General features: G+C 42.6%; 1 protein-coding gene across 1 annotated transcript in view; it reads left to right on the plus strand.

Moving 5' to 3' along the window:
* LOC108578708 overlaps window positions 1-11,406 on the plus strand; it is a gene marked incomplete at its 5' end in the record, with an annotated part of 71,461 nt that extends 60,055 nt beyond the window's left edge. The window contains 11 exons of the mRNA XM_017942086.1: window positions 3,407-3,526; window positions 5,603-5,772; window positions 6,413-6,606; window positions 7,048-7,080; window positions 7,747-7,865; window positions 8,043-8,229; window positions 8,329-8,517; window positions 8,629-9,588; window positions 9,640-10,866; window positions 10,939-11,042; window positions 11,177-11,406. Coding sequence (XP_017797575.1) covers window positions 3,407-3,526; window positions 5,603-5,772; window positions 6,413-6,606; window positions 7,048-7,080; window positions 7,747-7,865; window positions 8,043-8,229; window positions 8,329-8,517; window positions 8,629-9,588; window positions 9,640-10,866; window positions 10,939-11,042; window positions 11,177-11,406 — 3,533 coding nt within the window. The remainder of the gene's footprint in view (window positions 1-3,406; window positions 3,527-5,602; window positions 5,773-6,412; window positions 6,607-7,047; window positions 7,081-7,746; window positions 7,866-8,042; window positions 8,230-8,328; window positions 8,518-8,628; window positions 9,589-9,639; window positions 10,867-10,938; window positions 11,043-11,176) is intronic.
* Window positions 11,407-12,594: the final 1,188 nt, after the last annotated feature.

Consider the following 12,594-nt stretch of genomic DNA (forward strand, 5'->3'; position numbering starts at 1 on the left):
TGGTGTTGTGTGGTTGTTGGTCGCCGGAAGAAACGATATACATAACGTTTTTGAGGAGACAAACCGCGAACTCGTACGTGTCTCTCGTCGGTGTTCGCGAGCGTTTGTTGGAAGGAAACGGTGGAACGCAAAATATGTAGGTCAGGGTCAGCCTCGAGAGCATCGAGTTCGTTTCCTTTTTCTCTCTCTTTCTCTCTGTGCCCTTTTAGAGTTTCATCTCCCTCCTCTTCTCTCTCCCTTTTCTCCTCGCTACTTCTTCACCTTTTTGTTCTTGCCTCAAATCCGACTTTAATGGGCTCGTGCCGGCGTATTACACTTCTGATATTATTACGAGAGATTTTTGAGAGAGACGGAACTGCTGGGATTAGGACCCCTTGGACGGACTCTTTGGGTTTGCGAAAGGCTTCCGTGGTCTTCGTCTTTTAACGTTCATTAACAGTTCGTTTGCTTAATCGTGTTTGAGGATAAGCCGGCGCCACGATTATTTTGCCGGATAATTGGAACGCATTAACGACGACGAAGTAATCTCGGTGCTCGTGTTAGGGTTCGTATAGTCAGCCGTTGCTTTTGTTACTCGATTAGCGCGCGGATTTTGTTGTTTCGGTATTATTGGGGTAATTGAAGGATGGAAAGTCAGAGAGAATGGTAATGACAGGGAAAAGTAAACGCGAAGCCAAGGAAATTTAATATAACGGCCTTTCGAGTTTATTAAAAAAAAAGAGAGAGATGGCAATTAAGTGTTTCTCGGAAAATTACGAATGTCAGAGTGTAATTTATCGTTAAAGGTTAAAAAGAGAAACGCGAGTAATGGGAATTTTGATTTACTGTAAAAGGGTGAATTAATGTAAGTCGATTTAGTCGTGATACTAGATGTTATCGGAGCTTGATGCTTATACATTTTCTACATTACTTCGCCGTTATCGGAGCATCTAGCTTCGCCAGACGCGAAGTTTCTTGAATTAGGGTTCCATCGATTTCGCAGAATGACATACGAGTCTGAATGCTAATAATAAAAGTAATATTCGCGTGACTGGGGCACATTTTAAGCCACGATACACACGCACCATACATTTTTACGTGGGGGAGTTAAATTTACTCGGCAAATCATTAGTAAATACGCGCTAATCCATTAACCTGCTCTTGACGGGGTAGTTACGTTAATGTACCTCGTTCCGAAATATCTTTTTTTTCATTTTAATACCAATTTCCACGCGCGATTAAAGTAATTTATCGACACTTTTAGTTCGTTTGGCGTAAAATGTTTCTTCTACTTTTCGTACCTTCGTCATTTTTCGTACACGAACTTATCAAAGATTTACCTGCCATTTTCCTCAAATCGTTCGCGAATGTTACGTTCCCTTCGACGGATAGGAACAATACCTAATCGATAGACCGCTGTCAGATCGCCAGTGGAGAACTAGGCAGGGTAGATAAATTTTGCACATGCTAGTTTCTCGCTGCATCGAGCATTACCTGGGAGAAAAAAAGAGCAGACAAATTGGGTCAGTTACAGAAGTAATACAAATCGAAATCTTTAATAGTCTTGTTAAAACTTTCACGATAAAGACGCTGGATTGCGCTGTTTCATAATTCAACGAGGATGCGAAGGAAAAAGGTACAACAATTTGTCTTTCGTTCATATTTAACCAGGTTGCTGTCTTTTTGTACGAGTATACAAATTGCTGCATTCGAATTACAGATGCGTATCAATTTCGATCTCTACTGTACATATTTCATTTGTGAAAATGTCATTTTCATCAATAGTAAATTTGTACATTTAGCTGCTACGTTTTAGAGTGCGGTAAATAAATCTCCGTAGCAAACGTAGAAGCTATTTCAGCTATTTAATACAAACCATGCAATACGTAGGTACAAACGTGCACCAAACTGAAGTTAACATAAACATAAATTTCGCTATAGTGTCCCTGTTTTCGATCGAACAGCGATAACAAACTCGTTAAAAACTTCAACGTCCTAAAAAAAAAAAAAGAAAAAATCAATCTTCAACCAAAGCTGTTAAGAAGATCGTAAAAAAAGTGTTCATACGAATCTTTTTTAATTTTCCACGCGTGTTAAATTTACGCTCGCGCAAGTTGCACCGGTGTTTCTCGCGAAACATCCTACCACCGTCGAACTATCGAACTTTCGTACACGTCAATTCGTCTCCAGTTGAGCGACGAAGAAGGGCCGAGAGGTAGGCAGGATGAAAAGGGGGGCACAGAGGTGGTCTTAAACTTCTGATCGCTAGTGTACACAGGCGTAGTTTTCATTTAGGGTTTAAGTTGGTAGTTTTGCTTTGGCCGTCCTCCACGTGAATCTACATCGAGTTAGAAGTAGCGGATGGAAGTTCCGGAGCAAAAGCGAGCAAGTGGATCACGATGGTAAATTGATGCGCCGCGTCCTTAGTAACAGGGTTGCGTAGACGTAGCAAACGACTCCTCTTCCTTTCCACTCGTCGTCAGCCGAAAGGGTTTTCGCCGGAGCGAGTCAGCCGGTCGCGTAATAAATCGTTCTCAAGCTCGGAGAAATCGCCTACGTCGAGATCCAGCCGGAAGCTCCGGTGCGTTTAAGAGGAGATCTCTAAAGGACCACGCCAGCTATACTTCATTCAGCTGCGATATTAATAAACCGCTGAAGCGAGCAAGACCGCAGGTCAATTTACGCGGCTTAGAACGCCTGTACGGTGTATAATTATGGTTCAGGATAAATTAGGCGACGTTGACAACGACGATAGCGACGTTCTGTGCGACACTTTTCAGAATGGTGTTGCTTGTATTCGACGCTTGTACCAACTATAAATTCCAATCGATGGGTATGAAACTGTTGATATAATCGAATTTTTCTACCGTCGTTAACAAGATCGATGATCGATCGTTTTCGTAATTGGGAACGGAAAAGTCACCTTGGACCATAATGCGCCGATATTAGAGTATGATTAATATGCCCGAGCGCGATTTAAAGAAACTTCTTAGGCTAGGGCAACTTTCAAGCAACGTGTACGCTCGGTTCGATAGCCACGAGGAGCGTGTGATGCATAAAGAACGCGTAACACGAGTTTCCTTTTAAGAAGGCGGCATATTACGCTCTCCCGGGCTCGGGTATTATCGGAGAGTACCAGGGAATACTCAGGTTCTTATTCTTTCTTATGCCTGTTGTAAGCTCGTTAGAGAACGTAGTACGTCGCACCCCCGTGAATGGTAGATCAAATTGCCGCGGCGACGAATCGAGGAGGAGGCACCGCAACCTCGCTCCGTTCTTCTTCTTTTTTGTTGGTTCTCCCTTCTTTGCCCACCATCATTTTCGAGTACCCTATACAAACGTAATCGATGCAGATTAGAGACACAGTAGAGACAGTCGAGACATCCGCGATTAACCATTTCCCCATCGATGTCTATCTTTCCGAAAGACCCCGAGAACACGGAGGCGGCGGACCTGCAGAGGAAGCTGGAAATGCTGAACAACATGATGGACCAGGAAGCACGAGCCGAACAGGCACGACGACAGATATTGTACAATATAGGCCACTGTAAGTACTCGCCAAGTCACTGTTTTAAGTGGCTGCTGTTTTATTCGAATACTCTCTCTCTCTCTTTCTCTCGCTCTCGCTCGGTCTCTCTCTCTCTGTCTCTCGAGAACACGAGAGGAACGTCCCCGATCAATTGTTACACTCGACTCGACTCCGCGATTCTCCATTCATCGCGCGCGCTCTTCCCCTCACTTGCGCTAATTTCATTTTTTTTTTCATTTCCGACGCGTGTTCGCCCGCGCCCGCGAATACACACGAATGTTTGTCGTTGATATCGTTTGTTGTACGCTCATTGATCGAATTCTCGCGCGTGAACTGTTTCTGTGAACCATGTTGGAGCATTTACGATTTTTTCATTTTCATAGTGGAATTTGGGATTTTTCGTTGGATCTGACACCGTGTATTTGGACGTAGTATTTGAAGTAGCGAAAATATACGTTGTTAATTAGTTAATGTAGGTAAAAATTTAGTTTATACATAGAGAAATATGAAGTATTCGATCGAATGAATTTTTAGTCAAATTTCAGTAGCTATTGGTAGTCTGTCATTTTGACAAACATTCCACTGTACGGTGTCAGATTTTGCATAAATTATCAATTGTACGTTTGCCTGTTTTTCTCTGGTAACAAAGGAAACACGGTGATAAAACCTTCTTTTTTCTCTCTATCTTATCAATTTGATTCAACGCTCGAAAAATAAACGTTCACGTGAAATTGTTTGAAATCTATTTGCATACGTGCGCGCGTACAACACGATTATCACGGTACACGTTTCATGTTAATCTCACTGGTAAGTGTAAGCTGGAGCTTGAAGCGAAATATTCACATCACCACAGCGATTACGTTACTGTTCCTTCGCAGAGGCTTTTATTTATGGTTTTCAGAACTAAATTCGCTCGAATGCTATTCTTGGTTAGCAGTAGTAAAGGGTGTACGCTTGCAGCTTTTTCGCATACAAAATCGATTCGCCGGCGTCGTGCTGGTTCTTTCTTTCTTTCTTTCTTCCTTTTTTTTTTTATCTGCGATCACCGACCATAAGAGTACTTTATGTAATTGCAATTGCATTATCCACGGAGTGTGCACGTGGATATTTTCATGCAGCAAGCACGGTTAAAAATTCAACCCCCGTTCAAAAGGATCTCTCTCGCTGTATGGATGATCTCTACACACCCTTTGGCATGGTAAAATTTTCACATTTTCTCGTTTCTTTTTCCTCTCTCCATTCTCTGTCTCTCTTATGTTCCGTATTTTCTACCGTAGAGATACTTTCGTCGATCCACCTAGCTTCTAATTAATCGTACCGTTCACCCCCTCATTTCTGGATCTCTCCGTTTCTTTCCCCATCCCTGTTCAAACGAAATTTCTCAAGCTTTCGTTCCTGACACGTTCAACACGTCTCAAATATCACCGATCAAATCGCATGAAACTTGTTTCTGTTTTCCGCTGTTGCACCACGTTTCAATATCACGAATTCGTCCAATATCGACCAATTCCTGTTTCGTCCAAGTGCTTTCGAAATTATCACGATCGCAGACGACGACGACGAAGACGACTCTACTTGCAGCTCGCGCGCTTTTTCTAGAAACGAAACGACTGTCACTCGTGATTATCTTTTCTTTTGTCCGACTACGGGTATCGTCGTTTATATCTTGTCTGCCCTGGGGAAAGAGATTGAATGAAAACTCATCGTGCTTCGTTCCGGATACCTTTTTCCTATCTCGAAAGATTCCACGATATATATGTATATGGAAGGAATTTTTTACAATTTTCAGCAAATTTCTATATCTGCAAATGTCGCACACGAGGTACACTCTATATATTCTCAGTTTCATTTCAGACTACAGATCTTTTTCTTTCCTGCTTAGAACGTGTTTCTCTGATCTTAGTCTGTAAGGAAACTGATTTCTCTCTTTCTCCTATAAACACCGCACGACAGTTTAGCGAACTTGTTTCCATGCATTGAAATTTGTTTCTCTTTCGTTTTTCTTTCTCTCGAACGACACCACGCCTGGCCGATTGTTACACGAAAAGATTTCGTTCTGTTTCGTGGTAATGTACAGTTTCAATTGACTTTCAGCGGGTTATTCAGAGGATTCGGACTACACGTCAGACCTGAATTATCCAGTTGGCGGACAAGGTGCAAACAGCTCGGCTTCGCAGTTTCGTACCGCTGCCAACCAATTGGCCACCCCTCAGAGATCCCTCGAGACCTCCAGGGAAAATAGCTACGAGAGGGACGATCATCAGGTATTGCTCGATAGATACTACCTTACCTTCAATTTTTAGCGATTGTCGAAGTTTAGAAATTGCTCAACCCTTTCGTTACGGCAGATTGTAACGTGTATCACTGACGGTCAACTTTTAACCACGGCTGCAAAATTTGTTATTTTAACCGTATCGTTTTGAAATTCGGTTTATTAAATTAAGGAGAAATTCGTAGAGAATAAAATTAAGTAATAAATTAAGGTGAAAGTGCACCGAAAGGCTTAATATCACCATATTACCTTTTTGCCATAAAACTAAATTCTTTCGAAATTGCTCGTTAAATGTTGAATGAAAAGTTTTATTAAAAAAGCTATAAACGTATGGATTCTTTACTTTAACTTTTAACAAATATAATATTTAGAAATTCTTTATCTGCACTGCTTTAACTTTGCAATATTTCGTGAAAATACCGAAGTAGCATTGAACACCGACGAAGGAATCGAAAGAAATTGATTTTCCGAGATCTTTTTCATAATTCAATAGAAGTAGCATGTAAGCTGAATTCCTGAAGCGTCGGAGATAGTGACATTTAGGCTTAGCTTAGGGTTGGAATCTCGGCTATAGTTTCTCGAAGAAAACGTGCTCGGTGGAACGGTATTTTATTGATTGCGTGTACCATCAGATTCCAGCTACAGTCGGAGGAAGACTAGCTCCGAGTAATTACGGAGGCTACGGTGGATCGGGCCACAGTCCACGTTATGACGAACCGTATCCCGAAGAAGGTCCACCGCAAAGGTATTCTCAGTCTCAGCACGCTTCAGAATCTTCCGAGCCACTCTTCTACAATAGTAGACCAAGACACTATAAGGAATACAGGTATTTGACATTTACCGAGCCTTAAAGCACAATGTACACACGAGATCGATAGAGAGAGTATCACACGATAATGCCAGAAATAACATCGTCCTTACAGCGATACTTCTTTTCAAATTACTTCGAATTACAGTACTCGATAATACAACAACTAGTAGTTTCCCTTCTTCTGCTAGTACTACTCTTTCTTCTTCTTCTTCTTCTTCTTCTTTACCTTTCGCTGCTGCTGCATTAAGAAATTAATTTCAATTTAGTTGAGTAATTATAGTTTTATACAGAGAGATGAGAATTAAACGGGTCGTGCAAGAAGAAGTATTTGTAACGTATTTATATGTTTATTATTACGTTTGAAGAATTGACCGAGTGAAATTTGCACGGCCCTGATAGCGAATCGCGTTACACCTGAGGGAAAAAACGTTTATTGTTTTTTTCTGCTTGATTTAGACGACGGAAGCACACGTGGGATTACGAGGACAGGTACGAAACAAGTACCCCAGCTCTGTTTCGTGAGAAAGTTCTATGACTTTTCATCGCATAACTCGCATACTTTTCAACTTTAGATCACACGTCTCATCTAACATCCTCTTTCATTAGCGTATTCACCGTTAGTTCGAGCACCGTCGAATATATAGCTTTTTACATGAAACATTGCACACGAACAGATACAAAACATAATCCATCGTAGTGTAGACGAACATTTTTACAGTCACTTTATAGTTGAACCATTTATCGCAGATCATCTCGTACATTTACTCTGTATATGCTCGTTAAGTCACATTTCACCAACAATAGAAAGAAAGCAAACACAAGTATTCACATATAGTGTATCGAACGAAATTTCAAAGGGTAGAATGATAATGGAATTGACGAAGACTTACGTAGATCGAGAGTAACAATTGGTATTTTAATAAATAGGTTAAATACAATGCACTGAGTATCCACAGGTAGTTGCATGGTGCAGTTAGTGGCGCTGCGAACCATTCTCGGGGGTTGGGATCGTTTTGGGAAATGTCTTTCAACCCGAGCGTATCACGCTTCCGGCGAAAGATCGTCATTTAAACGCGGGTCATTTCATCTCCGCTTTTATCTCCCCTATTTGATTATTGCAACTTTACCCCATTGTCCTCGTCTCCGTGATTTCAGCCAAGACGGTTGGTACAGCGAGGGTTACGACTATCATGGCACAAGAGTCGACGAAACGAAGATCTACAGTGATACAGAGTACTACCCGAGTACCACAACGAGCTCTTCCAGACGAAGAGGTAAGATATAGGCGAGCTGGCATACATATTCCCCTCGTTTTTGGCCCAACAATGGATACGTTAGTGCCTTCGTTGTATCACCATTTGATATATATATATATATATAGTGTTGGCACGTTTCTTACACAATAGCGAATAGAGCTGATCGTAACTAGGTTTATTTGCTCGTGAAAACAGACCCTCATAGAAGACCGTCGTTGGAAAGACAGATGACTTTGTACGATGACCATTCATATTATACCGATGGATATAGCAGTGATGGAAGAGTAGGGAAAATGAGCGCCACATATCCGGAATGCCAAACGGACATTAGGTACCACGAGTACTACGATAACATCACGAGATACGGTTATCAAGATGAAAGGTGAGTAAGCTGTGTTTAATACAGGGAAATACAGTGGAACTTAGTTTTTTATCATTAATTTTTTTTACTTAACGTGTTAATTTGTTATGTGTCGTTTAGGTATGGTCAAGACGAGGAGGACAGACAATGGGACAGTGGAGGGAAGTGGTTCCTAACCTATTACGAGAACAAACGGAATAGAAAAGCGCTTCCACAGAGGCCTGCATCTAGTATCGGTATTCATCGACCTGATTATAGACCAACAGTTACCAGACAACGCAGTTACGAATCGGAGGAACTCAATTACGGGTATTACATTCTCCCTTTGTGCTTTCTTTCCTTTCTTTTTTTTTTCCAAATTTCCCATTTACGCCGTTGAAGTAGAAATAATAAAATACATGTGACTGTTTTTAATTGCAGTGGCCACAGTACTCGTCGTCGAAAACCGCTTCAACCGCAACAACGACCGACGTCCCGGCAAGAAGGGACAGGAAAGAAACTACCTCCGACACCAACAAAGCCAAGCAGCGTTGTTATCAATCGTAAGCTTGCCTCCTTACCTGCCACACCGAGCAGGCAACTGCCAAAGACTAGAACTCCCTCCGAGGAGAGCTACTACAAGTCTGACTACAACGAGGACTATAATTACGCTTATCGCAGCCAAGATAATTTACCTCAGGATACCTACATTGACAGTATATACAGCGAGCAAGGTGGTTACGACCAGATGCATGCGCCTGGCAAAACACAATACGCCGAGGATAGTCAATACGGGTCCAGTTACACGTCCCAGGTCGATGACCAGTATAGTCGTTCGTATCAAGAGCCACAGACACAAGATACGTACGATCAAACGTATTTACAAAACTCGTACAAGGAGGAGTATCAGAAGCCTTACGTGCAACAGAACACACAAGTTTATCAGGATACGTATCAGGACGTGACATATCCGAACGTGAGCGAGCCGAATGATCAATACACTAGCCAACCGAACGATCAATACAGGAAAACCAGCCGAGATATGATAATAGAGGACAATTATCAGGTGATGGGCTACGATCAGAATAATGTGCAATATCAGGAGAGGAAGACGGTGCCTACGTACAAGGAAGATACGTATCAAGAGCAATACGACGGTTACGGTGTCTCTGTGCCGCCTAGCGTATATGACCAAAATAACGTGACAAATACTTACAATCAGTATCAACAAGAGCAATACGATTCTCAGTACAATATAAATACGTCGACCGGTTATCAGAAGGATTATCCGGACACGTACAATCAGGACACGTATAACACAGAAGCCTATAGTCAGGAGACGTATAATCAGGATACGTACATTCAGGCCCCGTACAACCAGGAAACGTACAACCAAGAACAGTACAGCCAGGACACGTACAATCAGGGTACATATAATCAAGATACGTATAGTCAGGATACTTACAATCAGGAAACCTACAACCAACAGGACACGTACAATCAGGTACCCATTACGTCGCAAAGTAATTACGAGGATACGTATACCAAACCACAGAAGGATTACGTTGATTACGAGGCGCCGTATAGCAAGGAGGAACCTGTCAGCACGACGTACAAAAACGAGTATCAGGATCAATATCAGGATTATCCTGATCAGTACGAAGAGTCCTATCACGGTTCTTACCAAGGATCCTTCGAGGAGCGTTACAAAGAGAGTCCAGCTGCCAGCACGGAGAGAAGAACAAGCGAAGTTCCAGAACTATCGGTGACCACACCGAGAGGTCAGACCAGAACAAACGGATACCAGTCCAGCGAGTCGGATTATTACTTCACTTCTCAGGAGAGTCAAGACGCGTCGGCTGCTCTGCCAAGAAGAAAGAAGCTCGAGAAACATGAACCTAGCCCGCTCGTCCAACAGAATACCGATTCCTTGGAGTCCAGAGATGACGAACTGAAGGAGTCTATCGAAACTGCCGTGAGTTCAATTAGTAGCATCCCACAGAAGAAAGGAATCAGCGACTATACGACAACCGCTGATACCAGTCCCGCTGCCCCTACTTTGATCGAATCTCCGCAAAGTACGGTACAGCCAACGACGACGATGGTCAACCACGTAACAGCTAACCACGACACGACCAGTATAACGGTAACGGCGATGGTTCACACGACGACTGCGACCAACGGAAAACGATTAACGAGAACCGAATCGTATCAGGAGGAAGTTACGGAAGACGAAGAGTATCCAGAAATAATACCGAAGGAACCACAGAGGAAAGACTCTCAGTTGTCGCATCAGAGTCTGCTCAGCCAACATTCCTCACAACACAGCCAGCATAGCCAGCATTCGCAGAAACCGAAACTGATGAGAGGCGATTCTTACGCCTCCGATCACTTCCCCGAAGAAGCGTACAGCAGGAGAGATTCGTATGCTCAACCAACTAGAAAAGACTCCTTCTCTTCGACCACGCAAGAAGGATTCAAACCACCTCTCACCAGGACAGACTCGTACCAAAAGAGAGGTAGCTATGGGCAGCACTTCAGCGCTCCTCAGCCTATTTCCAGGGCTGAGAGCTACCAGCGTGGATATTTCAAAGACCAGGAGTCTATAGAGGAACCGGAGGTGAGCTTGAGTAATGCGGTGAACGACGACTACAAGATGAGGGACGAGTCTCTCGAAAGGTAACTATCACGAGTGTTACCTTAGAGTCTGTATAGTAATGTGTATATGGAACGAATGATTTGCTTTCGAAGGTACGAACGAGCCGAAGAAACTATGCTTCGTGACTCTCGAGAGGGCTCGTTAGTGGACACGTATAAAACTACTCCGCCAATGTCTCACACGGATAGTCCATGTGGTAAGATCATTCTCTACGATAGTTTCCATTAGGCATTTATCATTTTACGTTATACAACACTAGCCATTTTCACTTTTTTCGTACATGAATTAGATTAAAGTGTAATACTAAAGTTACAATTCGTTGATTTACAGGGAGCATAACGAAACAAGCTTCCTTAGAAGAAAGTGTTCAAATGGACACTCCACCGAGGAGTCCACCCGAACCAACGCCAGACAAGGAGCTTCTCGAGATGGTCGGAGCTGCTCCAGTGCCTACACAGTTGAAAGAACGACCGGAGATGACACCAAGGCAACGATGGCATTGGGCGTACAACAAAACAGTGTTGCAGCTGCGGGTGAGTAGTATAACCAGTCATATTTAATTTTATCAGTAAATTCAGATGATTCATCTTTGACTGAAGGTATCTAAAACCACTGTTATCATGTAGGAAAATGCTCCACTATGTTTCATCTTATCGACTAATATCAGGAAGTATCATGTTTCCTTTTTGCGAAGGTCACTGCTATCATGTAGGAAAATGTGCTCCACTATGTTTCATCTTATCGACTAATATCAGGAAGTATCATGTTTCCTTTTTGCGAAGGTAAACATAAATTTGAATAAGTAGCTGGCAAGTGGAGCATGTTTCTACCGATACGGTGAAGCTGTTACTCAAGTAGAAACCGAGACCTCGAACGAAATGAAAATAACTTTCCGTTTCATCGAGACGCTAGTCAACGACCCTAACGGCGACCTTCCAAAAAATGCGGCGTTAGATGCCGGGGACCCGCATTTCTCTACTAGTCCTTCGTTGTGACAACAACGGCCTTGTCAATGATTACCTTCGCGGTGAATCGATATGTCACGTACGCTTGTTAATCTCGAGACTGCATCTACGGGTTCTGTACTTTATCACCTGTGTAACTCGTGCCCGTCAATTGTAAATTGGAAGGTTGCCACGAGTCCGTTGATCTTCGTCAGTAGTTCATGGGTTAACGAGAGGTCGTAGACCAGTTATGCAAATTTTCCACGAACCTCGAAAAATTAGTAGACACATCAACGACCAAGGGAAATTTTCGTTTTGCAATAAACGTCGAAAGTATAACGTGCAAGTGTAACAACGTTATTTACGCGAGAATTCTGTTTAATTGATAATTTTCGTTGATACAAAATTCACGTAAAATTGATCGATCGATGACGTGGTCGTAAATTAGAATTTGATTAACTTCGTTTCGCTGGAGGATAAAAAATATTCCATCGATAGCTAGTAGATGCGTTAGTCAGCGCATACTACGCGCGTCCCAGAAAGTAGAAACACACGAACGCATAAATTACGAGTAATACGTCACGATATCATGTTGGAAACACCAGCCGCGCCATTATCTCCGTCGCTCGTTGTAAACGTACAATGAATGTTCATTAACGTTTTATCGGAAACCTTCGGGAAGAAATACGAGATTACCTATACATAGAAGCGCGTGCCGACTGTTACACGAACGAAGCGGAACCGTCATAGGAGAACTGTAGAGACAGTCGGAACAGCGAATTCAACGCGATTATTCGAGTCTCT

The sequence above is a fragment of the Habropoda laboriosa genome, unplaced genomic scaffold, assembly GCF_001263275.1.
Source record: "Habropoda laboriosa isolate 0110345459 unplaced genomic scaffold, ASM126327v1 scaffold28, whole genome shotgun sequence".
Lineage (NCBI taxonomy): Eukaryota > Metazoa > Arthropoda > Insecta > Hymenoptera > Apidae > Habropoda > Habropoda laboriosa.